This window comes from Crotalus tigris, unplaced genomic scaffold (assembly GCF_016545835.1).
Source record: "Crotalus tigris isolate CLP2741 ecotype Arizona unplaced genomic scaffold, ASM1654583v1 scf7180000020351.1464749751:1500972, whole genome shotgun sequence".
Classification (NCBI taxonomy): Eukaryota; Metazoa; Chordata; class Lepidosauria; order Squamata; family Viperidae; genus Crotalus; species Crotalus tigris.
The window spans coordinates 518,822-544,611 of NW_024097980.1; the positions used below are offsets into that span (position 1 = coordinate 518,822).

The 25,790-nt window shown below is 44.0% G+C and overlaps 2 protein-coding genes across 3 annotated transcripts in view; one reads left to right on the forward strand and one right to left on the reverse strand.

Annotated features, from left to right (window-relative positions):
• The window catches only part of GTF2F2 (general transcription factor IIF subunit 2), a 66,548-nt gene that overhangs the window by 10,816 nt on the left and 29,942 nt on the right, over positions 1-25,790 (reverse strand). For both annotated transcript variants that reach the window (XR_005559573.1, XM_039366723.1), the window contains exon 6: positions 7,026-7,107. Coding sequence is in view for 1 of the 2 variants with exons in the window: in XM_039366723.1 (XP_039222657.1) it covers positions 7,026-7,107 (82 nt within the window). In the remaining variant the exon portion in view is untranslated. The remainder of the gene's footprint in view (positions 1-7,025; positions 7,108-25,790) is intronic.
• Positions 9,423-12,708, forward strand: KCTD4 (potassium channel tetramerization domain containing 4). The gene has a single exon (XM_039366717.1). It carries the CDS (start codon positions 11,235-11,237, stop codon positions 12,168-12,170), a length of 936 nt encoding a protein of 311 aa, XP_039222651.1. The 5' UTR covers positions 9,423-11,234; the 3' UTR covers positions 12,171-12,708.

The following is a 25,790-nucleotide window of genomic DNA, read 5'->3' on the forward strand; positions in this document are numbered from 1 at the left end:
ATTCTCAATCTTTTTATTCTACTCTATTCTACTCTATTCTCATTCAATTCTATTCTATTCTATTCCATTTTCTATTCTATTCTATTCATTCCTTATTCTATTCTATTCTATTCCATTCCACAATCTATTCTATTCTATTCTATTCTATTCTATTCTATTCTATTCTATTCTATTCTATTCTATTCTATTCTATTCTATTCTATTCTATTCTATTCCAACCTTTAGTTACCAACATTGGGGTGGGGGTTTCTCATTTTGTATACACAACCCTGCCTAAGGCAACTCTCCCTCCCCCGTACTCATCTGACATAAGGCTGTCAAACAAGCCACATTTGAGTCCCGGCAAAGCTACTTCGGAAAAATTAGTTCTTGGGGGGGGGGATGTCCCAGTTTCCCTGCAGAAAAACAAACAAGAATCTCTTCCCCCCCCCCCAAAACTGCCCGTGAGCGCCACCGCAGACGGAGCATGAAAGACCACTCAGAGACCGCCACTGCCGAGAAAAACAACCAGGTGTTTTGTGAAGTGTGAAGGTGCATTCTTGGAAAAATGATTCAGGTTTTCAAAAGGAGAGAATTAGCTGTCTCCGCTGCCTCCTCTGTGCTTCTTCTAATTACCGGTTAGACTTTTTGCTCAGCCGCCGAGAAAGTTGTGGAAAGGCCTGATTGTGGTGTGTCTGCACCCCGGTTCGAAGGGAGCCCCCCCAAATTTCAGAAGTCACAGACTCCGGATTTTGGACTCCATTCTGTACGTCAGCCCATTTCAGGTAGACCTGGGTTCAAAAACTCATAATAATAACTATAATAATAAAGTTGGAAGGGACCTTGGAGGTCTTCTAGTCCAACCCCCTGCTCAGGCAGGAAACCCTATATACCATTTCAGACAAATGGTTGTCCAGTGTCTTCTTAAAAGCTTCCAGGGTTGGAGAAGGGAAGGAGGGGAGGAGAGGAGGAAGGAAGGAAGGAAGGAAGGAAGGAAGGAAGGAAGGAAGGAAGGAAGGAAGGAAGGAAGGAAGGAAGGAAGGAAGGAAGGAAAATAACAGAAGGGTCCTTGGAGGTTATCTAGTCCAACCCCCTGCTCAGGCAGGAAACCCTATACCATTTCAGACAAATGGTTGTCCAGTGTCTTCTTAAAAGCTTCCAGGGTTGGAGAAGGGAGGGAAGGAAGTAAGGAAGGAAGGAAGGAAGGAAGGAAGGAAGGAAGGAAGGAAGGGAGGGAGGGAGGGAGGGAGGAAAGGAAGGAAGGAAGGAAGGAAGGAAGGGAGGGAGGGAGGGAGGGAGGGAGGAAAGGAAGGAAGGAAGGAAGGAAAATAACACTCAGAAGGGTCCTTGGAGGTCATCTATCCAACCCCCTGCTCAGGCAGGAAACCCTATACCATTTCAGACAAATGGCTGTCCAGTGTCTTCTTAAAAACTTCCAGTATTAGAGAAGGGAGGGAAGGAAGGAAGGAAGGAAGGAAGGAAGGAAGGAAGGAAGGGAGGGAGGGAGGGAGGAAAGGAAGGAAGGAAGGAAAATAACACTCAGAAGGGTCCTTGGAGGTCATCTAGTCCAACCCCCTGCTCAGGCAGGAAACCCTATACCATTTCAGACAAATGGTTATCCAGTCTCTTCTTAAAAACTTCCAGTGTTGGAGCATTCACCACTTCTGGAGGCAGGTGGTTCCACTGGTTATCTCAAACTATTAGAGGTCAGATATATTATTGTGGTTAAAAAAACAACAATGCCACAACTGAAAAGATTCTCTGAGCACTCGGATTTTTTTTTTTAATCTTTATTGAATAGTCCTCGACTCACGTCGGTCTCTTTGACGACCGTTCAAAGTTACGACGGCTCTGAAAAATAAAGGACTTATGATCGTTTTCCCCCAAAAGATGGGGCAGTGGACCATACAGGCCGGTCCTCTACTTACGACAGCTCATTTAGCGACCGTTCGAAGTTACAACAGCACTGGAAAAAGGTGGCTCATGACCGTTTCTCACAGTTACAACCTCTGCAGCACCCCCAGGGTCACATGATCAGAATCCACTCGTATTTATGACGGGATCCCCTTTTGCGACCGTCTGACGAGCAGAGCCAGTGGGGAAGCTTAATGACCGTGTAGCTAACTTACCAACTGCAGCGATTAGTTTACGAACTATGGCAAAGGAAGGCTGCAAAATGGGGCAAAACGGCACTGCACAAGAGTCTCACTCAACGACAGGAAACAGTCGTAAGTGGAGGACTACCTGCCTGTGTGCAATTTTGCCAATTCTGGGCCAAGCTGCCGAGGAAACGTCCAAAAGTGCGATGCAGGCGTTACTATCCCCTAAAGCAGCAGTTCTCCACCTGTGGGTCGGGACCCCATTTGGAGTCGAACGACCATTTCACGGGGGTCGCCAAACAACGCAGTCCACCATTTTTTTCCCCCTTTTCCTTAGCTGTGCTACTCCCTTTGATTCTATTGGCTTTTGAAAGCCAATAGAATAGACTCTCTTGAATAGAGTCTAATTCTATTGGCTTTCAAAAGCCAATAGGAATTGTCCAGGCTGTCTCTGCCCTGCTGAGCCCGCCAAAAGTCCCATTCTGCAAACGGTGCTGCACCAGTTGAGTAGTCCTCGATTTACGACCGGTTGAGTAGTCCTCGACTTACGACCGGTTGGGGATCGCGGCATTAAAAAGGTTGAGAACCACTGGTCTAAAATAATAAAAATTAAAAAAAAAAAGAATAGACTCTCTTGAATAGAGTCTAATTATATTGGCTTTCAAAAGCCAATAGGAATTGTCCAGGCTGTCCTCCACTTACGACCGGTTGGGCAATCCTCGACTTACGACTGGTTGGGGGTCACGGCATTAAAAAGGTTGAGAACCACTGGTCTAAAATAATAAAAATTAAAAAAAAAAAATAGACTCTCTTGAATAGAGTCTAATTCTATTGGCTTTCAAAAGCCAATAGGAATTGTCCAGGCTGTCCTCCACTTACGACCGGTTGGGCAATCCTTGACTTACGACCGGTTGGGGGTCACGGCATTAAAAAGGTTAGAACCACTGCCCTAAAGAGACGGCCTCAAGGACCTTCTTAGCCCGTAAAATCTTGAATATTCCTTCCTCAGGAAAAAGCACAAAAGGGATTTATCGCTTCTAAAAGCGTGATGTCCGTTTACACCTCCTGCTAAAGAGATTCTTCTAAGGCAGCGTCTCAGGCACCGTCCAGATGGAGCGGTGAGTCATTAAACGCTCCTATTTTTCCTGACTTTTATTATAATGATAACAGGCATCTGCTCGCACGGCTGAGTTCCCGGCATGATGCACGAAGCTAGAAGGGGACTGAACAATGCTAGGAGTGTGTTTCAGGGGGGGAGAAGGGACGTGTTGGCAAGAAGGGGGGGGGGAGAACCTAATTAAATCTCCGCCTGAAAAACTTCGAAGAACACCTAATTTTGTGCTGGGAACTAGCAACAAGCATTTGTCCAAAAACAAAAATAAAAATAATAAATTGAGAATAATATTGATGTTAGCCGATGTAAAAATAGCGTCGTGGGGATAAAAAAAAACGTAGCATCAGCTACAGGGAGATGACAGCTTTTAATTAAGGAGCTATAAATCTCACAGCATTAACTGCTCCGAGATGCAATAAAGCTATGGTTGGGAAATATCTTATTTTGGCCGAACGGGGAATAGAATAGCAAAATTTTGTGGCATCTCGTGGGCTTCTTGTCCAAGCTAGCATAGATGAGAAAAGAAGCAAACCTTTTGCTCCCGTCCAGCATTGATGATGTTACCTAGTTTGGTAATGAAATGTCTGCAAGAAAAGCACCTTTAGGAATGGCTTGGAAACATATTGCAATGGCTTGGAAATTTACTTACTACTCTGAGTTTTCTGTGTCTAGTCTTAAAAGGAGTCCTTGGTGATCTCTGAGCTGGCTTGTTTTCTTGCAGGGGTCTCATTACTCAAAGCACTGATGATGTTGCCTAGTTGGGTCATGAAATGTCTGTGAAAAACCCGCCAAGCTCAGAGAGCACCAAGGACCCCACATTTCAAACCCTGAGCTACAAATATTGTTCTTTATTGGTAATCTTAAAATGACGATTAGTTTTCTGTTTTTCCTGCTAGGCCAGGGGTAGGCCACCTTGGCTCTTTTGTGACTGGTGGACTTCAACTCCCAGAATTCCTGAGCCAGCCATGCTGAGGGGAAAGGGAGAGGTTTCCAAGCTGAGCCAGGCTGGCTCAGGAATTCTGGGAGTTGAAGTCCACGAGTCATGAGGGGGCCATAGTTCCCCCATGCTGGCTCAGGAATTCTGGGAGTTGAAGTCCACAAGTCATGAGGGGCCATTCTGGGAGTTTCCCCAGTCATGAGGGGGCCATAGTTCCCCCATGCTGGCTGAGGAATTCTGGGAGTTGAAGTCCACCAGTCATGAGGGGGCCATAGTTCCCCCATGCTGGCTCAGGAATTCTGGGAGTTGAAGTCCACGAATCATGAGAGGGCCATAGTTCCCCCATGCTGGCTGAGGAATTCTGGGAGTTGAAGTCCACCAGTCATGAAGGGGCCATAGTTTCCCCATGCTGGCTCAGGAATTCTGGGAGTTGAAGTCCATGGAAGGAAGGAAGGAGAGAGGGAGGAGGGAAACAGAGAGAAAGAAAGAAAGAAAGAAAGAAAGAAAGAAAGAAAGAAAGAAAGAAAGAAAGAAAGAAAGAAAGAAAGAAAGAAAGAAAGAAAGAAAGAAGGAAGGAAGGAAGGAGAGAGGGAGGGAGGAAACAGAGAAAGAAAGAAAGAAAGAAAGAAAGAAAGAAAGAAAGAAAGAAAGAAAGAAAGAAAGAAAGAAAGAAAGGAGGGAGGGAGGGAGGGAGGGGGGAGGGAAGAAAGAAAGAAAGAAAGAAAGAAAGAAAGAAAGAAAGAAAGAAAGAAAGAAAGAAAGAAAGGGGAGAGACAAAGAGAAAAAGGGAGGGAGGGAGGGAGAGAGAGAGAGAGTCCTTCCATCCTTCAGTCAGAACCGAAGAAGCATCTTGGATGAGAAGCAAAACATCTTCCAGGAAAAACAAGGAAGTCCAGTTGCCTTTTGAAAACGCACCTTTGGGATAACTCTAGCTAGATCATACGGACAGGTGCCAGCTGCTGCTCCACCTTCAACCAAGAAGCCCAGGGATCGGAGTTATATTTTGGAAGGAAGACCGGTGGTTGTGGACTGGAGAAGAGAACACGAAGGTTCCTGGGCATGAATTCAGATTCATCTCTGCAATCGCTCCAGGTGCTCTACTTTAAACGAAAGCCCGTCATTTATTTTGCAGCACCTCCACCGCGATGCGTTCAAGTGGAGAAATCTGCTAAAACGAGCCCTCTCCAGTTTTTTTTTTTTTATTATTTTCTTTCATGCTCAGATGAAAAGGACATTTACCTCCTCAGAGGAACTCTGAAGTAAGTGGGCTCCTGATATGGGCAGCTTGGAAAAAAGGACTAATGAAGCCCGCGTATCTTTTGTGAAGCTCTCAGGACTGAAGTACAAAGCTTCCGGAGCCTTTAATTTTCACACCTTTCTTCTTGAAAATGTAACTTTTAAATGGAAATCTCTCTTTTTTAAAAAAAGAAGAAGAAGAAGCTCGAAAATGGAGCTTTAAACTTTAAACGGCAAGATTCTCCCTTTTCTCTATTTCTTCTTCAGAAGCAATGTAAGGGCTTCTAACGATAAGTCCTCGACTTATAACCACCATGGAGACCCCACATTTCTGTTGTTAAGTGAGAACATGTGTTAGGTGGGGTTTTGCCCCATTTGATGACCTTCCTGCCACCGTTGTTAAAAGTGAATCCCCCTTGAGGGGGGATACATGAGCCCTGCGAGGTCAGGATCGGGCCCATGCCCATTTCTCCTCCCATTGTCCCGTTGCGGGACAGGCAGTCCTCCACTTATAACCATTCGTTTAGCGACCTTTCGATCATGCGCACGTTGCTTCTATGTAAGGCTGTAGGTCTATACGTATGTTGCGTATAGTATGTTTAAATGTGTGTTATGTATGTGTACACTTTGAGATCAAGCAACTATATTTCATTTTTAATGGGTGCCACTGTGCCCACAGTAAAAAAAATGACAATAAAGATTATCTATCTATCTATCTATCTATCTATCCATCCATCCATCTATCTATCCACCTATCTCTATTCTATCTATCCATCTATCGTCTATCTATCTATCTATCTATCCATCTATCCAGCCATCCATCTATCTATCTATCTATCTATCTATCTATCTATCTATCTATCTATCTATCTATCTATCTATCTATCTATCTATCTATCTATCTCTCCATCTATCCACCCATCCTGTCTGTCTGTCTATCTATATTTCATTTTTAAAAGGTGCCACTGTGCCCACAAAAAAAGGTTATCTATCTATCTATCTATCTATCTATCTATCTATCTATCTATCTCTTCATCTATCTATCTATCTATCTATCTATCTATCTATCCATGTATCCATCTATCCATCTATCTATCTATCTCTATCTATCTATCCATCCATCTATCCATCTATCTCTTCATCTATCTATCTCTATCTATCCATCCATCTATCCATCTATCTCTTCATCTATCTATCTCTATCTATCTATCCATCTATCCATCTATCTCTTCATCTATCTATCTATCTATCTATCTATCCATCTATCCATCTATCCATCTATCTATCCATCTATCTCTTCATCTATCTATCTATCTCTATCTATCCATCTATCTATCCATCTATCTCTTCATCTATCTATCTATCTATCTATCTATCTATCTATCTATCTATCTATCTATCTATCTATCTATCTATCCATCCATCCATCCATCCATCCATCCATCTATCCATCTATCCACCCATCCACCCATCCTATCTATCTGTCTGTCTGTCTGTCTATCCTCTCATCTCTCCATTTTTCTATCTCTCTATCTATCCTCTGCCTGCCCATCCATTTGTCCATCCATCCTCTCTATTCTATCTATCTCTATCTACCCATCCATCCATCCACCCACCCACCCACCCACCCATCGCGCCATCCAAAGAAAAGGAGCCTCACCGTTTCAGTTTCATGTAATTTTCGTTGGCTGCCGGTCGGCATTCTGCCCGCTGGACCACGATTCCTTCCAGGGACAGTTTTTCTAGAACCGAAGGAGACCCAAATTAGCACCAAGTCCCACCCAAAAAAAAAAAAAAAGAGAGAGAAAGAGAGAGAGATTTTTGGTTCTGCAATATACAGGCAGTCCTCGACTTAGCAGCAGTTCATTTAGTGACCGTCTGAAGTTAAATTGGCACTGAAAAAAAACAAGCGACTTAAGACCACTGTTCACACTTACGACCACTGCACCGTCCTTGTGGTCACGGGATCAAAATTCAGACAGTTGGGAACGGATTCATACTTACGACGGTCGCAGCGTCCCGGAGGGGGGGTCACACGATCCCCTTTTGTGACCTTCGGACAAGCAAAGCCAATGGGAGAAGCCAGGTTCACTTAACAACCAGATTTCTAACTTCGCAACTGCAGTGATTCCCTTAACAATCGTTGGCCAGGAAAGTCGTAACAAAAGGGGGGAAGTGTCACTTAACAAATGTCTCGCTTAGCAACGGAAATTTTGGGCTCAATTGTGGTCATAGGTCAAGGACTACCTATGTGTCTCCTGGAATACGGTACTCTTCTCAAGACTTTGCAGAATTTCATTTATTTTTTTTTGTTGGATGCTACAGAACCCGTTGATTCAACCATTCCAGTGAAACAAACCCCCTTATAAACGCAGAAGACGTTCCCCAATGTTATAAAAAGCATCAATCTGTCTTCTCTCGCACAGGTGTGCCAGCCACACCATTCCCTGTTTTCGTTGAAGGGATACCAGCACATGGCTTTCTTCCACCAGAAACGCGGGGCTCAGCAGCCCAGAAATAATTTCGTTGTTAATATAGTGGCAGCTATTTATAAGGCAGCTGAATGATATTTGCAGGGAAAGGCATCTACGTTCTTAAATCTGCTAATTTAATATGCTAATCAGCACGCACCTGCCTTGTAGCAAGCTAAAGAATAAAACCCAGGGAATTAATTCACGCGACTGGGGGCAAAAGCTTGGAAACCGGAAACGTTGTGTGGGAATATTATTTTAGCGTCCTGCGTTTGTTCATATATGTTTACTTTTGCACAGTTTATTGACCAAAGTAACTGAAAACAGACTGGGAGAAAACCAAGATGAAAAACAGCCAACGATGGGAAAGGATGCCCACCAATGAATTGGTTACTCTATACTTAAAAGCTAGCTAGAAAGCCCGTTTTTTGGGAGGGGGGGGGTAAAAGAGGAGACTCTAGTTGTCTCTTAGGCAGGGAACTGGCTAGGTGACTTTGGGTCGGCCACTCTCAGCCCAATACTGGGAAGTCAAAAAAAAACAAAAACAAAAAAACCCCCAAAAACACAACCAACCCCATCCATCTATCAATCCACATTGTGCAGTACGGTCAAATGTGGTCCATGATCTTTAGCAAAGGTTTCAGACGGCAGTGGATTGGTGTATGAGTGTGTGTGTGTGTGTGTGTGTGTGTGTGTGTGTGTGAGAAAGAGAGAGAGAGAGAGAGAGAGAGACAGAGACAGAGACAAAGAGACAGAGACAGACAGACAGACAGACAGACAATGAGAAAATAACAACATGGAGGTCTTCTGGTCCAACCCCGTGTGTGTGTGTGTGTGTGTGTGTGTGTGTGTGTGTGAGAGAGAGAGAGAGAGAGAGAGAGAGAGAGAGAGAGACAGACAGACAGACAGACAGACACAATGAGAAAATAACAACATGAGGTCTTCTGGTCCAACCCCCGTGTGTGTGTGTGTGTGTGTGTGTGTGTGTGTGTGTGTGTGTGTGAGAGAGAGAGAGAGAGAGAGAGAGAGAGAGAAAGTAGGAAGGGAGGGAGGGGAGAGAGGAAGAGAAAAAGGAAGGGAGGGAGGGAGAGAGAGAGAGAAGAAATAGCAAGAGGGAAAGAAAGCGAGAAAGAAAGAATGAGAGAGAGAGAGAAAGGAGAGAAAGAAAATAGAGACAGTAAGAGAAAGAGAGAGAAAAGAAAAAGAGATACAGAGATAGAAATAGAGAGAGAGAGAGCGGGAGAGGGAGAGAGAAAGAAAGGAGAGAGAGAGAGAGAAAGAGAAAGAAAAAGAGTAAGAGAGAGAAAAAATAGGGACAGAGCAAGAGAGAGAGACAGAGAGAGACAGGCAGAAAGCCAGAAAGAAAGAGAGAGAGAGAAAGAGGGGGGACAGAGAGGGGGAGAGAAAGAGAGGGGGAGAGAAAGAAAGAAAAAAGAGAAAGAAATAGATGAAAGAAAGTTTGTGTGACAGAGAAAGAAACAGATCGAGAGAGAGAGAGAGAGAGAGAGAGAGAGAGAGAGAGAGTAAGAGAGAAAGAAAGACACGGAGTGCTTTTTAACAGATCCCATCCGCCAGGGTGTGACGGGGCTGCTCCTGATTGTATCCCCCTCTTAGAGACGGCTGACCTCCGCAGTGTCTCAGGTCTAACTTCATTTCCAAGAGCTGCTTTGAACTCCACAGGTGGGGGGGGAGGCAGCCCCCCCATCCCATCTTGCCTTGTGCAGCTGCTCTGCAATCCCGGGAGAAAGACACGGCTGCTTTAAAGCATCGCAGCTGGGTGAGCCGGCCTTGGGCTCGGAGACACCGCTTGGAGGCCCCCTCCGAAGGGCTGCGCTGCTTCCGTCAGGAATGCCTAGCCAACGGAAGGCGCACGGGGAAACCGTTGCAGGTTGTGCCTCTCCTCCCTACCTCTGTGACGCCACAGACCCTCTTGGAAGCATCAAACGCATCCAAAAGGCCAACCCAATACAGGGGGTCCCCAACCTTGGCGACCGTTTGAAGTTACAAGGCCGTCCCAAAGGACACTTGTGACTGTTTTCACGCTCACGAGCGTTGCAGCATCCCCAGGATATTCTGATTAAAATCTAAACGCTTGGCAAACCGACTCGTACTTATGACGGTTGCCATGTCCCGCGGGTCCTTCTGACCAGCAACGTCAAGGAGGGGGGGGGGTGAAGTCAGGTTCACTTAACCACCGGTTACTAACTTAACCCCTGCAGTCATTCGCATTCACAATTCTGGCAAGAAAGGGGTAGGATGGGGCCACATTCGCTTAACAAATGTCTTGCTTAGCGGTGGAAATTTTGGACTCGTAAGCCGAGGAACACCTGTAGCTAGAAAGTCCTCCTTGATTCCTGTGATTCTGACAAATAAAACGCCAGCTACCTCCGTTTCATAGGCTCCCTCCTGTAGGGAAAGCTAGGAATCGTTAAGCCGCTGTGCTTCTGGTCTGGCACGGAAAGCTGCAGTTTCTCCCCTTCTCCTCTTGGGAGATCTCAGCCCTCTATTTTTTTCCCCCGCTTACACCTTGCTGCAAATGTTTGCATTTTGGAAAACTCCGCCTTAAAGCCACGGCAGCTACACCCAGAAGCAAGCCAGCTGCGTGGAAGTGTTACTAAGGGGTTATGCTACTGGCGCGCCGAGGTTTGACCTGCCAAAATCCTCTTCTCCACAGGAAACACGGAATCCCATTTTTACTGGAAAGAAACGGGGTCCCTCGACTATTTATCTCCCCAAGAACCCAACTCTAGATAGGTCCTCTTGTCTGTCGCAATTTGCAGGCAAAGCGTGGCTTTGTGTCCTGAATAACACCCAACCCCTTACAATCCTGTTTCTCAGGCTATTTGAAAGCAAATTCCACCCTAGCAGCGCCACGTAAAATCCACGCTTCTTGCCGAGGGTTTCAAAGCGGAACTGCCGGGTTTTCAATATTTTAACTGCTGCCTTTTTTGTCTCCAAAGATGCCCAGCCAACAATGAGGATGCAAAGCTCTGGAAAAACGAGTCGGCTGTCTTAAAACGGAACGGGGTTCCCATTTTTTTCTTTCTTTCAAAGAAGGGTTATGAATCCCTTAAAAAGGTATCTCGTTGCACAAAAAAAGGGAATGAAATAAAGGCGTGCTCTTTTGTTTCATCCATCTCTCCCCCCCTCCCCAAATCTGGCTTCCCCACGCGGGCATTCACTTTCTGACTTTCTCCCTTAATAATGTCAATTCTGGGGACTTCCAAGAGGCAAGGAAAGACACTTTTTTTTCTCTCCCTCCGCCCCCCCTCTCCTCTGCAACCATCCTCTTACCCTCACACGGTTAAATGCAAATTCAGCTTCCCAGACCTGCTCCTAGGAACACGCAGCACACACAGTTCCTACGCCACCTACTGCAAAGCTGAGCTGACAAGCTCATGCAAGACTCAGGGCACTTCTTACCGACTAGCCTGCTTCCCGGGCTGAATCGAGGGGTTTTCGGAAGGAAATCTCCTGCCTGCCCGAAGCAGAAAAGAGGAGCAAGGCAAGGCGGCCGGGAGGGTGACCCTAGGAGCATCCTTCGGAGCATCCCGCGCCAACGAGCCCACCACCGGCTGTGTGAAATGGAGAACGGGAAGAAAGGCAGCAGCCAGTCGGAAGGCAGCGACCAAGACAAGAACCATAACATGTCTCCAGTGACTCTCAACGTGGGGGGCTACCTCTACGTGACCCAGAGGCAAACTCTCACCAGATACACGGACTCCTTGCTGGAAAGAGTGGTGAACGGGAAGACGCTCTGCCCGTCGGACGCAGAGGGCCATTTTTTCATCGACAGAGACGGTCTCCTCTTCAGACACGTCCTGAACTTCCTAAGGAACGGGGAGCTGCTTCTCCCCGAGGGCTTCAAGGAGAGCCAACTTCTGGCCCAGGAGGCGGAATTTTTCCAGCTTCACCTCTTGACGGAGGCAGTGAAATCCAGGTGGGAGAAGGAGCAGCTGGCCTCCCGGGAAGCTACCTTCTTGGAGATCACCGACAGCCACGACCGTGCCCAGGGCCTGCGGATTTTTTGCAACGCGCCCGACTTCATCGCCAAAATCAAATCCCGCATCGTTCTGGTCTCGAAAAGCCGGCTGGACGGTTTCCCCGAAGAGTTCTCCGTCTCTTCCAACATCATTCAGTTTAAGTACTTCATCAAATCGGAAAACGGGACCCGGCTGGTGTTGAAGGAAGACAACACCTTCGTGTGCACCTTGGAGACGCTCAAGTTTGAGGCCATCATGATGGCCCTCAAGTGCGGCTTCCGGCTGCTGACCAGCCTGGATTGTTCGAAAGGATCCATCGTCCACAGCGACGCGCTTCACTTCATCAAGTAATGAACTTGGGGGCCCAAGGCCACAAAAGCATGCAGCCGGTCGGTCTCATCAAACTTCCAACCGTCGGCCGACGGTTTATCCGGCTCGGCTAATCCCACAGCCCTGCGGCTCATGAATTCACGAGAACTCGTGGTATGTAACATTGGTAAAAGCCCACCTGCCAGTTCGTTGTGTCCGTCTGAATAACAACCACCGTAATAAAAGCAAAAGAAAAAAAAAGGGGGTGTTTGTGAGATGTGATCAAAACCAAAGGGAGCGCTGAAGTGTTTGCTCGCTTCTGCTTTTCTCACGCTGAGCCCGGGGACGAACGAACAGGCTGGTCTGCATTTCAGCACGGACAGAATGCGTTGCTTCACCCTCCGCTCCAGAATGATAAAAATGCTCTTCTCGTTCTGGCTGTTATTTATCTTTCTAGGCTGATCCTGGTTCCAGTGGGAAAACAGTTTGTCTCTCGGTTGGTTGATCTTTAAATACGCAGCGCGGTTGCAGGAATTGGGGATGTTTAGTTTAATGGAAAGAAGGACCAGGGGGTGACCTGATAGCAGCCATCCAATATTTGAGGGGCTGCCACAAAGAAAAGGAGGGGGGGTCCACCTCTTCTCCAAAGCACCTGAAGGGGGAGGACCAGAAGCAACGGATGGAAACTAACCAAGGAGAGAAGCAAGGTGGAATGAAGGAGGAATTTCCTGACAGGGAGAACAATTAGCCAGTGGAACTCTTTGCCTCCAGATGTTGTGGGTGCTCCAACACTGGAGGCTTTTAACAAGAGACGGGAATGGTTATAGGGTCCTCTGCCTGAGCAGGGGGTTGGACTAGAAGACCTCCAAGGTCTCTTCCAACACTTCTATTCTATTCTATTCTATTCTATTCTATTCTATTCTATTCTATTCTATTCTATTCTATTCTATTCTATTCTATTCTATTCTAATTCCACATTCTATTCTATTCTATTCTATTCTATTCTATTCTATTCTATTCTATTCTATTCCATTCCATTCCATTCCACATATTCTATTCTATTCCATTCCATCCATTCCATTCCATTCCACGTATTCTATTCTATTCTATTCTATTCTATTCTATTCTATTCTATTCTATTCCATTCCATTCCATTCTATGGTTATAGGGTCTTCTGACCGAGCAGGGGGTTGGACTAGATGACCTCCAAGGTCCCTTCCAGCTCTATTCTATTCTATTCTATTCTATTCTATTCTATTCTATTCTATTCTATTCTATTCTATTCTATTCTATTCTATTCTATTCCATTCTCCATTCATATTCTATTCTATTCTATTCTATTCTATTCTATTCTATTCTATTCTATTCTATTCTATTCCATTCCATTCCATTCCATTCCATTCTATGGTTATAGGGTCTTCTGACCGAGCAGGGGGTTGGACTAGATGACCTCCAAGGTCCCTTCCAGCTCTATTCTATTCTATTCTATTCTATTCTATTCTATTCTATTCTATTCTATTCTATTCTATTCCATTCTCCATTCATATTCTATTCTATTCTATTCTATTCTATTCTATTCTATTCTATTCTATTCTATTCTATTCTATTCTATGGTTATAGGGTCTTCTGACCGAGCAGGGGGTTGGACTAAATGACCTCCAAGGTCCCTTCCAACTCTGCCATTCTGTAAATCACCCTGCAAGGTCTCAGATCTAGTGGGATTTAAAAGTGTACACAGACACCCACTGTATTTAACTAGCAACAGAGAAGATGCTACATCATGTATAGTTCAGGAAAGGAAAGGGGGAAAAAAACATCTAATCTCTTATTAACTTTGGTCCTTTAGAAAACAGTGATTTAGACAGTACGCCGAGACAAAACAGTTCCTAGTTCCAGAAAAGACTTTGATGTCATCTTTTTTACATTTTAAAAATCCCTTTTTTTTTTGAAAAGATAGGTACTTCTCGATCACAACCGAGCCCAACCTTTTCCGTTGCTAAATGAGACGCTCGTTCAGTGAGTTTTGCCCCATTTTACGGCCTTTCTTGCCATGGTCGTTAAGCAAGTCACTGCAGCTGTTCAGTGAGTAACACAGTTGTTAAGTCAATCCGGCTTCCCCCGCTTGACTGTGCTTGACAGACGGTCGTAAAAGGGGATCCCTGAGACCGTCATAAGTACGAACCAGTTGCCAAGGGTCTGAATGTGGATCACCTGATCATGGGGACGCTTCAAAAGTTGTAACTGGCGGAGGAGAAAAGGTCACAAAATCACTTTTTTTTCAGTGCCGTTGTAACTTGGAACAGTCACTAAACGAACCAGCCAGGAGTACTTGCACACATTTGTGCCACAATAAGGGGGGGGGGAATCTAGTTAACCCGGCAGAGGAGACAGCTACACACGGTAAGATGTGAGACGCACACCACACCTCAACACTATGAGTGTCGCACACGACAACCAGGCTTTCAATTGCACAGGGGGCTGCCAGGATGGTGGGAATCAACAGCCAACTTTGCTTTCCGTCATTAACTTCATTTGCTTCCTTAAAAACTCCAGGTTTTCTGTCCAAACTACAGCAATAAAGTCTTCTGGTTTGTTTTTTTTTTTTTCTATCAGCAGGGATGCACAAAGCCTAAGCGTGTTGTAGTCGGCATTTACTACAACTTCCAATTATTTCTGCCCTGTGTTCAAGAGTGGACGTCGCTCCAGGGCAGCTTAGAGTAACCGGCTAATATATTAATCCACTCACATTTTAAGCCGTTTAAAAACATCTGGATTCTTTCCGAGGGGTGGAGGCTGGCTGGTGTGTGTGTGTGTGTGTGTGTGTGTGTGTGTGAGGAGACCGGTAAGGGTTTCAAATGTTCAAAGCGCTGGATGTGCGTTAAACTGCTATCATCTTCACTATTTAGAAAGAAAATTCATGGGATTGTGGTGTTATTCCTCTATTTATTAATTTTATTTTTATTTCAAATGGTTACAATGGGTTGCATTCTTGCAAACGGGGGGGGGCAAGGTTCATAGGCAACGCACACTGTGTTCAAAAAGCAGCAAGATTTAATATAACCCGGATCATTCGATAAATGATTTGTTAGCACCTGAAGCCAGAAGAAGCAGCCATGGATGGAAACTAACCAAGGAGAGAAGCAACCTGGAATTAAGGAGAAACTTCCTGACAGCGAGAACAATCAACCAGTGGAACAGCTTGCCACCAGAAATCGTGGGCCTTCCATCCCTGGAGCTTTTAAAGAAGAGACTAGAAAATCACCTGTCTGAGATGGTTTAGGTTCTCCTGCTTAAGCAGGGGGTGGACTAGAAGACCTCCAGGATCCCTTCCAGCTCTCTTCTATTCCAAATTATGCTCTGGGCCACGATTACAGCTAACCCAAGTATTTTATTCTACCGGAGGAAGGAAGCAGCCATGGCTAAAAGCGACTTCTGTTTTGCAAGCTACACAGTGGAGAGAAGTAAGCATTAGGTAAAGAACTGTGAGCAAACAATGCAGAAAAGGCACTGTAATTAACAGGTCTGCCTTCCTTGCTATTAGTAATTTCCTGATTCAAGAAGTGAATAGCGTGTTCAAATAAGCCAGTTTCCCACTTTTTTTTTTTAAATTAAAAAGCAAGGAAAAATTTGGTCCTCGTGGCGCACCATCTGTTGTCATCTCTATTATTCATCCCACTTTCTAATGCGACAAATTCCTGGAATTAATTTGCCACACCAGAGAATTAGATCCCAAGAGAATGTGGGGTGAAGGGTTGAGACTCTCCAAGGCAGGGGTCTTCAAAGTTGGCCCTTGGATGACTTGTGGACTTCAACTCCCAGAATTCCTGTTCGGTTCTGTTCCATTCTGCAATCTATTCTATTCTATTCTATTCTATTCTATTCTATTCTATTCCATTCCATTCCATTCCATTCCATTTCTTATTCTATTCTATTCTATTCTATTCTATTCTATTCTATTCCATTCCATTCTGCATTCTGTTCTATTCTATTCTATTCTATTCTATTCTATTCTATTCTATTCTATTCTATTCTATTCTATTCCATTCCATTCTGCATTCTATTCCATTCCATTCCATTCCATTCCATTCCATTCCATTCCATTTTATTCCATTCCATTCTGCATTCTATTCTATTCTATTCCATTCCATATTCTATTCTATTCTATTCTGTTCTGTTCTGTTCTGTTCTATTCCATTCCATTCCATTTTGCATTCTATTCCATTCCATTCCATTTTATTCCATTCCATTCTGCATTCTATTCTATTCCATTCCATATTCTATTCTATTCTATACTATTCTATTCTATTCTATTCCATTCCATTCCGCATTCTATTCTATTCTATTCTATTCTATTCTATTCTATTCCATTTCATTCCATTCTATTCCATATTCCATTCCATTCTATATTCCATTCCATTCCGTATTCTATTCTATTCTATTCCATATTCCATTCCATTCCATTCTATTCCATATTCCATTCCATTCCGTATTCTATTCTATTCCATTCCATTTCATTCCATTCCATTCTGAGCACAATGCCTCACGAGGTCAGTGGCTCACCTCAATACTCCAAACAGTGGTTTGAGTAAGGATGGAGGAACTTTGAGTCCCATCTGCCTTTAGAAATAATATGCCACAGCATCCAAATAGCGAAATCTGCTTAACTCTTTCTCAAAAAAAAAAAAAAAAAAAAAAAACAGGACCTGAAACCAGTGGATAGTTTGATTTTTAATCTGAGGCCAATTATAGCTGTCATCGAGAAGCCGTTGCAGAGGGAAATTGCGTGAGGAAAGAAGTGGAGTGCTTGAGGCTTATTTGACAATAATTACTCAATTCAGTAATTAGCGGAGGGAAATGCACAATTCTGGTAAATTGAGGGCAGAGAGGAAGCACACCCTCTCTTCCAAACAAAAGAGACAAGCTTTCCGTGCCAACATAACTCCATCTACCCAATTTTCAAAACTCCTGAATTCAGGTCTCTGAAAAACACATCACCGCTGAGAAAAAAGAATGGGACAAAAATCTAGAAACAAGATTTCTTAAAAACATTAAAAGTGTCAGAATGTTAATTCTCATTGTATGTGAGGATTGAGGTCTGTGAAAAGTTGTCACGAGAAGCTTCCAAGTGCCAACTCAAAATAGATAACTGCTTGACTATGGAATAACAAGAGTCAGAAGGGACCTGGGAGGTCATCTAGTCCAACCCCCCGCTCAGGCAGGAAACCCTGTACCATTTCAGACAAATGGTTGTCTAATCTCTTCTTAAAAACGTCCAGTGTTGGAGCATCCACAACTTCTGGAGGCAGGTTGTTCCACTGGTGAATTGAAGACCAGCACCATCGTGGTCCATATTCTCAAAAGGTCACCATCATGCTGGAACTGGAGATATCTTAAAAAATTCCCCACACTATTTAGACCCCATAGATGTTTCCTTTCAAAAGGCAACTGGACTTTCTTGTTTTCCTTTGAAGACGTTTCGCTTCTCATCCCAGAAGCTTCTTCAGCTCTGACTGGAGGGTGGGAAAATGGAAGGATTTATGCTCCTTGCAGACCGCTGGTCATTTGCACTCTCGCTAAGAGCGGTTGAGGCCACTTGGAGATCAATCTCTGCCCTCAAAGCCAGCTGACTCCTACAGTCTGCAATTTTTTTCTCCTGGAAATCCTTTCATAGCTCTGCACCATTCAAAGGGGGTTCATTCCAAAGTGCATCGCTAAATGTCTCTGGAGATTCTCCATCATCCAGCTCCCAAAGATGTTTTTTCAGCAGGCAACTGGACCTTCTTGCTTTTTACCTTGAAAACACTTCGCTTCTCATCCAACAAGCTTCTTCACTTTGGAAGCTTTTTGATAAGAAGTGAAATGTCTTCCAGCAAAACAAGAAAGTCCAGTTGCCTTTTTTTGGGGGGGGGGAAGCAGCTTTGGGGCAACTATGACCTGGATGAATGAGAATCTCCATAGACCAAGGGTGGGGAACCTTGGCTCTTTTATGACAGGTGGACTTCAACTCCCAGAATTCCTGAACCAGCCATGCTGAGGGGAAAGGGAGAGGTTTCCAAGCTGAGCCATGCCAGCTCAGGAATTCTGGGAGTTGAAGTCCACGAGTCAGAAGGGCCAAAGCCATGCTGGCTCAGGAATTCTGGGAGTTGAAGTCCACGAGTCATGAAGGGGCCATAGTTCCCCCATGCGGCTCAGGAATTCTGGGAGTTGAAGCGAGTCATAGTTCCTCCATGCTGGCTCAGGAATTCTGGGAGTTGAAGTCCACCAGTCATAAAAGAGCCAAGGTTGCCTACCCTGCTCTAGGAGGCTCACCGCTTAGAACAGGAGGACTTAGGCCAGGGGTAGACAACCTTGGCTCTTTTATGACTCGTGGACTTCAACTCCCAGAATTCCTGAGCCAGCCATGCTGAGGGGAAAGGGAGAGGCTTCCAAGCTGAGCCATGATTGCTCAGGAATTCTGGGAGTTGAAGTCCACGAGTCATGAAGGGGCCATAGTTCCCCCATGCTGGCTCAGGAATTCTGGGAGTTGAAGTCCACCAGTCGTCAAAGAGCCAAGGTTGCCTACCCCTGCAATAGACACACTCTTTCTATATTAGTTCTTCCATCTGAAGCAGCACCTTGATCAACCCATACTGGAGGGCTCGTATGGACACCAGTAAAGAACATCGGAAGGAAAATGCAGGATATCTAACAGAAGGCATCAAATTTACTGAACATGACTATCCTTCTAAAACCCGCTATAGGTTGACTTGGGAAATAACCCAATATGAAAATGTCACATTAAATCTGTTCAGCCTTGCACTTTAGGCGAGAAAGGCAGGCATATTCATCTGACATTCAGTTTATTTTCCTGTGGAACAAATGCCTTACAAAGCTGTTTGAAGTGACTTAAATGAGAGATGCACTTGTAATTCTCGCTACGAATTAAGCTCTCTTGAACGTGTTGAGGCAACTAGGCCAACATGGGTTCAAAAACGCGACGACGTTTTAACCAAATCAATTCTCAGGCTTGGAAAAAATTCAGGATCTAAGCAAGGAAATGGAAAGGACTTTGCTCCATAATCATTGGTTAAGTAAAATTTCAGGTTTTTTCAACTGTGGTTCCACCAACAAAACAGGACACACGGGATACCATCGAGAATTACACTTACAAAGCTAGGAAGAGGAGATTTGGGCAAACAGGAGCCAAGGACATGACTTCAACTTTTTTTTTGGACTCTAAGAGGTATTTTATTCTACCATCTAGGATCTTCTTGTGGAATTCTGGAGCCAACAAATTAAGACAATGGTTGTCTGCTGGCAACGTTGAGGGACGTGCTGAAGTGGACATCTTGTCCTCAAATCAGTTATAGCCTCAACATGGGTCAGATGGATTAATTCAAACTCTTTTTCCAGCGAACTCATTGACTGACATTTGAACTTCTCATAGGTCTTTCCTGGAATGGAATGGAATGGAATGGAATGGAATGGAATGGAATGGAATAGAATAGAATAGAATAGAATAGAATAGAATAGAATAGAATAGAATAGAATAGAATAGAATAGAATAGAATAGAATAGAATAGAATAGAAGACAGAGAGTAGAGTAGAATAGAATAGAGAATAGAGTAGAGTAGAGTAGAAGAGAAGAATAGAACAGAACAGAATAGAATAGAATAGAGAGTAGAGTAGAATAGAGAATAGAGAGTAGAGTAGAATAGAGAGTAGAGTAGAATAGAATAGAATAGAATAGAGAGTAGAGTAGAATAGAATAGAGAATAGAGAGTAGAGTAAACAGAAAATAGAGAGTAGAGTAGAGTTGAGCAGAATAGAAGAGAAGAATAGAATAGAATAGAATAGAGTAGAATAGAATAGAGAGTAGAGAGTAGAGTAGAGTAGAATAGAAAATAGAGAGTAGAGTAGAGTAGAATAGAAGAGAAGAAGAGAAGAGAAGAATAGAATAGAATAGAATAGAGAGTAGAATAGAATAGAGAATAGAGAGTAGAGTAGAGTATAGAAAATAGAGAGTAGAGTACAGTAGAGTAGAATAGAAGAGAAGAGAAGAGAAGAATAGAATAGAGAGTAGAATAGAATAGAGAATAGAGAGTAGAGTAAATAGAAAATAGAGAGTAGAGTAGAATAGAGTAGAGTAGAATAGAAGAATAGAATAGAATAGTGAGTAGAGTAGAAAAGAACAGAGAATAGAGAGTACAGTAGAGTAGAGTAGAGTAGAAAATAGAGAGTAGAGTAGAATAGAGAGTAGAGTAGAGTAGAATAGAATATAATAGAATAGAGAGTAGAGTAGAATAGAATAGAGAGTAGAGTAAATAGAAAATAGAGAGTAGAAGAGAAGAGAAGAATAGAATAAAATAGAATAGAGAGTAGAATAGAATAGAATAGAGAATAGAGAGTAGAGTAGAGTAGATAGAGAGTAGAGTAGAGTAGAGTAGAACAGAGAGCAGAGTAGAGTAGAATAGAATAGAATAGAACAGAACAACTGAGTTGGAAGGGACCTCGGAGGTCATCTAGTCCAACTCCCTGCTCAGGCAGGAAAACCTATATCCTTTCAGACAAATGGTTATCCAATCTTTTTTTTTACCTCCAGTGTTGGAGCACCCTCAACAACTTCTGGAGGCAAGCTGTTCCACTGATTAACTGTTCCCACTCTCAGGAAATTTCTCCTTGGTTCTAGGGTTGCTTCCCTCCTTCGTGATCTTTTTTCCCCAAAATGCTTTTCTTTCCTTCCTCTAGGATTATTTTCAGTTAGCCAGGCATGTGTGCATGACGGGAGCACAAAAAAAGGGGGCAAAACTCCAATCGTACCTTTGTGGCCACCACAAGGATCTCTCTCCAGGGATCCCTCTGGAGCTGGCCCTTTTTACAGAACAGCTGAGCTGTTCTAGTCCCATAGAATTTTGTAGCTGGGATCCAGCTGTCGGCTGCCTCGTTTGGGAATGATCTACTGAAGGGGCTGCATCTGCCGAGGGAAAACCTGAAAGATGGTGACAGCGAGGCTCAACCTGTCAAATAAAACCTTCCGTCTCGTTCCCAGAGGGTACAGAAGCCAAAGCCGTCTCCTTTTTAGCAAAATGAATAACGGCGGGAGAGGAGAACACAACAACGAGCTGGCATCCGAAAGAGCAGCCCTGGTGCTCAGAAACATGAGGTGTCAAACAAGCAACGAGGGTGATTGATGGCCCTGGAGAAGCCCCAGCCAAAGAAGACAACTAGCCAAGGACACTTTGCTCAGTTCTGCAGGGACCTCGTGACATTTAAATGGAACATCTCGGGAGCAGAGAAGTCCATTTGTGTAGCAGCGCCACACAGATGGCCAATTCGCCACGGGCAGTCAGGCAAACAGGACCACGTCCCCTTCACGCGTCCACAAATATTTATGCCGACACACGATCCTTCGCAAAATCTAACTCACGATGAAAGGCCCCCCCCCAAAAAAACAGCTTCTCGTTAGGAATTTAATTGTTAGTTGCAAAGTCGTGTCCGACCCATCATGACCCCATGGACGACGTTCCTCCAGGCCTTCCTGTCCTCTACCATCTTCTGGAGTCCATTGAAGCTCACGTCTCCTGCTTCAGTGACTCCATCCAGCCACCTCCTTCTCTGTCGTCCCCTTCTTCTCTTGCCCTCCATCTTTCCCAGCATTAGACTCTTCTCCAGGGAGTCCTTCCTTCTCATTAGGTGGCCAAAGTATTTGAGTTTCAACTTCAGGATCTGGCCTTCTCAAGAGCAGTCAGGGTTGATCTCCTCCAGGCCTTCCTGTCCTCGACCATCTTCTGGAGTCCATTGAAGCTCCCACCTGCTGCTTCCGTGACTCCATCCAGCCACCTCTCTCGTCCCCTTCTTCTCTTGCCCTCCATCTTTCCCAGCATTGGGCTCTTCTCCAAGGAGTCCTTCCTTCTCATTAGGTGGCCAAAGGACTTGAGTTTCCGCTTCAGGATCTGGCCTTCCAAAGAGCAGTCGGGGTTGATCTCCTCTAGGACTGACCGGTTGGATCGCCTTGCAGCCCAGGGGACTCGCAGGAGTCTTCTCCAGCACCAGAGTTCAAAGGCCTCCATTCTTTGGCGCTCAGCCTTTCTTATGGTCCAACTTTCACAGCCGTACATTGCAACTTGGAAAACCATGGCTTTGACTATACGCACTTTTGTTGGCAGGGTGACGTCTCTCCTTATTAGTATGCTGTATAGATTTGCCATGGCTTTCTAATTTTGTGGCTGCAGTCCCCATCTGCGGTGATCTTGGAGCCCAGGAAAATAAAATCTGTCACTAAGGAATTTTATATGCATTGTTAAATAAAACAAACGGACCCAGACAACACGTTGTTTACTAGGCACCTATGAATTGTAAACTCAGAAAACTAATAAAATGTTGAATAGGAGAGCAAAAAAAAAAAAAGCTTCCCAAAGGAGATGCTTAGGCAACCACTATATCGTTAGTTATGTTTTCACAAAAAGAAATGTGCAAAGAGATTCAGTTAGGGAATAAGCTATTATAAAGTCAGATTTCCAGTAAAGGTTAGGGCACAATGCTGGAGGTGGGGGGGGGAACCCCGTGGAGCAAACTGGAAGGACGGCTGTAGAGCAGAAGTATTCCTACATCTGTATGCTTACTCCTAGAGGTATGCTAACAAACCACGGAGTGTATTTAGTAGCAAAGATTGCAATGGTTGCTTGGAGGTGGGAGGTACTCCTAATGTAATCTACCGGATCCCCTGAATGGATTGTCCCTGTGACTAGCTAGGGCTATGTAGGGGAGGAAGCTAACTACCAGATTACAAGCGAGCGATCAGACGAGGCGACCCAAACTCGTTGGTCACCTCACACTGCAATGAACATACATTCAATTTTGCACCTATTAAGATTGTTGGAAAAGCAGGTACAAAAACAGCCAGGGAAGCGATTGAAGCCTGGGAAACAGGAGGGCTGATTTACCATCAGTTTATCAAATACGTAGGAGGTGAGGGCTTGACAGCACAAGGATACAACAGCCAACGACTTACTAGTCGGCCATCAACACCCCAATCAACCAATAAGAAGCCACACCCAAACATAGACACCCCGTAAATACGACGCGTAGAATAGCCCAAAGCACACATTCCAGTAGAAAGAAGATTCCTGAAGATGGGCTCAAGCATGAGTACCAAAACTCAGAAAATGAAGCCGCTGGTCCTGGTGACCAACTCAGATTAGATCTTGTATTTAGTAGCTATCGGGGGGAGGAAAATAGGGGATATCAGGATTGTCTGTGGCCCCACAAACTGCTAGCCCCCCCCCAATTGCTTCAAAAGAGATAATATGCATTAATGGCTAACCACATGTAAACAATATAACGCAACCTGTTCCATGTAACGTTGATAACCACCATATTTTTTACCTAGGACACAACCGATACAAAAGCACAAATCCTTGAAAAGCAGAATCAGCAAGGACAACAGAAAGCGATTCTGTTGAATTATGTAGACTGGTGGTTCTCAACCTGTGGGTCGGGACCCCATTTGGGGTCGAACGACCATTTCACGCCAAACAACGCAGTCCGCCATTTCCCCCCCCCTTTTTCTTAGCTGTGCTACTCCCTTTTATTCTATTGGCTTTCAAAAGCCAACAGGAATTGTCCAGGCTGTCTCTGCCCTGCTGAGCCCACCAAAGTCCCATTCTGCAAACGGTGCTGCGCCAGTTGAGTAGTCCTCGACTTACGACCGGTTGAGTAGTCCTCGACTTACAACCAGTTGGGGGTCGCGGCATTAAAAAGGTTGAGAACCACTGATGTAGAACAACATAGCACAACAAAATGGCAGATGCTGAACGGTAGCAGCTGTGCTTACTCAAAAAGGACATTTCCAAAGCGTATTTCAAAACCTAAACCTCAAAACAATGAAACACAACAGAGTAAATGCTACAGCTGTTCTTTCTTTCCCAAGAAACAATTTAGAGAGAGAGATTGTACTATACAATAAAAAATTATGTCCTGACTCCAGAACACAAAGAAGAGAAATTGGGAACTATCAGCGGTATCCTTTGGAACATTAAATTGGGTTTCAGCCTCCTTTCATGCTGATAAGGCTAATCCAACAGAGAAATCTCAAATGAAATAGTCACATTAACAAGACAGCAAGTGGGTTTTTTAAAAGGTTTTGAGCCGCTCCTTGCTGAAGACACAGCACAAAAACATTCATTTCACGCTGCAAATGGCCATTTGCTAACAGATTTCTTTTTTTTTCAAGAAACTCATCTATCAATCAGATATCGCATCTGAGAATGACTGGTGGGCTTCAGGTTAGAAACTACGCATCTTCTATGGCTAAATTGTAAAGAGTCAGTTTGATTTAGTTGCTCAGGTGTGGCCCAGAAACCAGGTGACTAGGAATTGGGGACTGGAGGCTAAAACTTACAAGGAATGGTTGCTGCAATTGGGCATGTCTAGTTTAACGAAGAGAAGGACAAGGGAGGACATGATAGCAGTCTTCCAGTATCTCAGGGGCCGCCCCAGAGAAGAGGGAGTCAAGCTATTCTCCAAAGCGCCTGAAGGCAGGACAAGAAGCAACGGACTGAATTAACCAAAGAGAGAAGCAACCTAGAACTAAGGAGAAATTTCCTGACAATCAGAACAATCAATCAGTGGAACAGGTTGCCTTCCAAAGTTGTGGGTGCTCCATCACTGGAGGTTTTTAAGAAGAGACTGGACAACATTTGTCTGAAATGGTACAGGGTCTCCTGCCTGAGCAGGGGGTTGGACTAGAAGATTTCCAAGGACCCTTCCAACTATTCTATTCTATTCTATTCTATTCTATTCTATTCTATTCTATTCTATTCTATTCTAGTCTATTCTAGTCTATTCTATTCTAGTCTAGTCTAGTCTATTCCATATTTTCCTATTCTATTTTATTCTATTCTATTCCACTCCATTCCATATTTTCTATTCTATTCTATTCTATTCTATTCTATTCTATTCTATTCTATTCTATTCTATTCCATATTTTCTATTCTATTTTATTCCATTCCATATTTTCTATTCCATCCATTCCAATTCTATTCCATTCCATTTCATATTTTCTATTCTATTCTATTCTATTCCATTCCATTCCATTCCATTCCATATTTTCTATTCTATTCTATTCTATTCTATTCTATTCTATTCTATTCTATTCTATTCTATTCTATTCTATTCTATTCTATTCTATTCTATTCTATTCTATTCTATTCTATTCCATTCCATTCCATTCCATTCCATTCCATTCCCTTCCATATTTTCTATTCTATTCTATTCTAGTCTATTCTAGTCTAGTCTAGTCCATATTTTCTATTCTATTCTATTCTATTCCATTCCATTCCATTCCCTACTCCTGCTTTAGGCTTGAACGCTGCCTGATGAGCTTCGGGCTAGTCCTTCTCTCTCAGCTCCTCCCATCCCACAGGGTTGTTCTGGCGAAGATATGAGGAGGAAGGAGAATTAGGTAGTCTCCTTCCTCTTCCTATTTGAGTTTTTATATCATGTATTAATAGGGAGTCACCAAAAAAAAAAAAAAGACAACAGGATTAACACATATAATCTATAACAGGGGTCTTCAAACTTGGCCCTTTTATGACCTGTGGACTTCAACTCCCAGAATTCCCAAGTCATTCCCAAGCTTGAAGACCCCTGGTCTATAATAACACCTTACAGTAGCTTTTCTCA

Excerpts from the sequence above, each read along its gene's own strand:
- KCTD4 (XM_039366717.1), top strand. The coding sequence starts at position 11,235 with ATGCAAGACTCAGGGCACTTCTTACCGACTAGCCTGCTTCCCGGGCTG.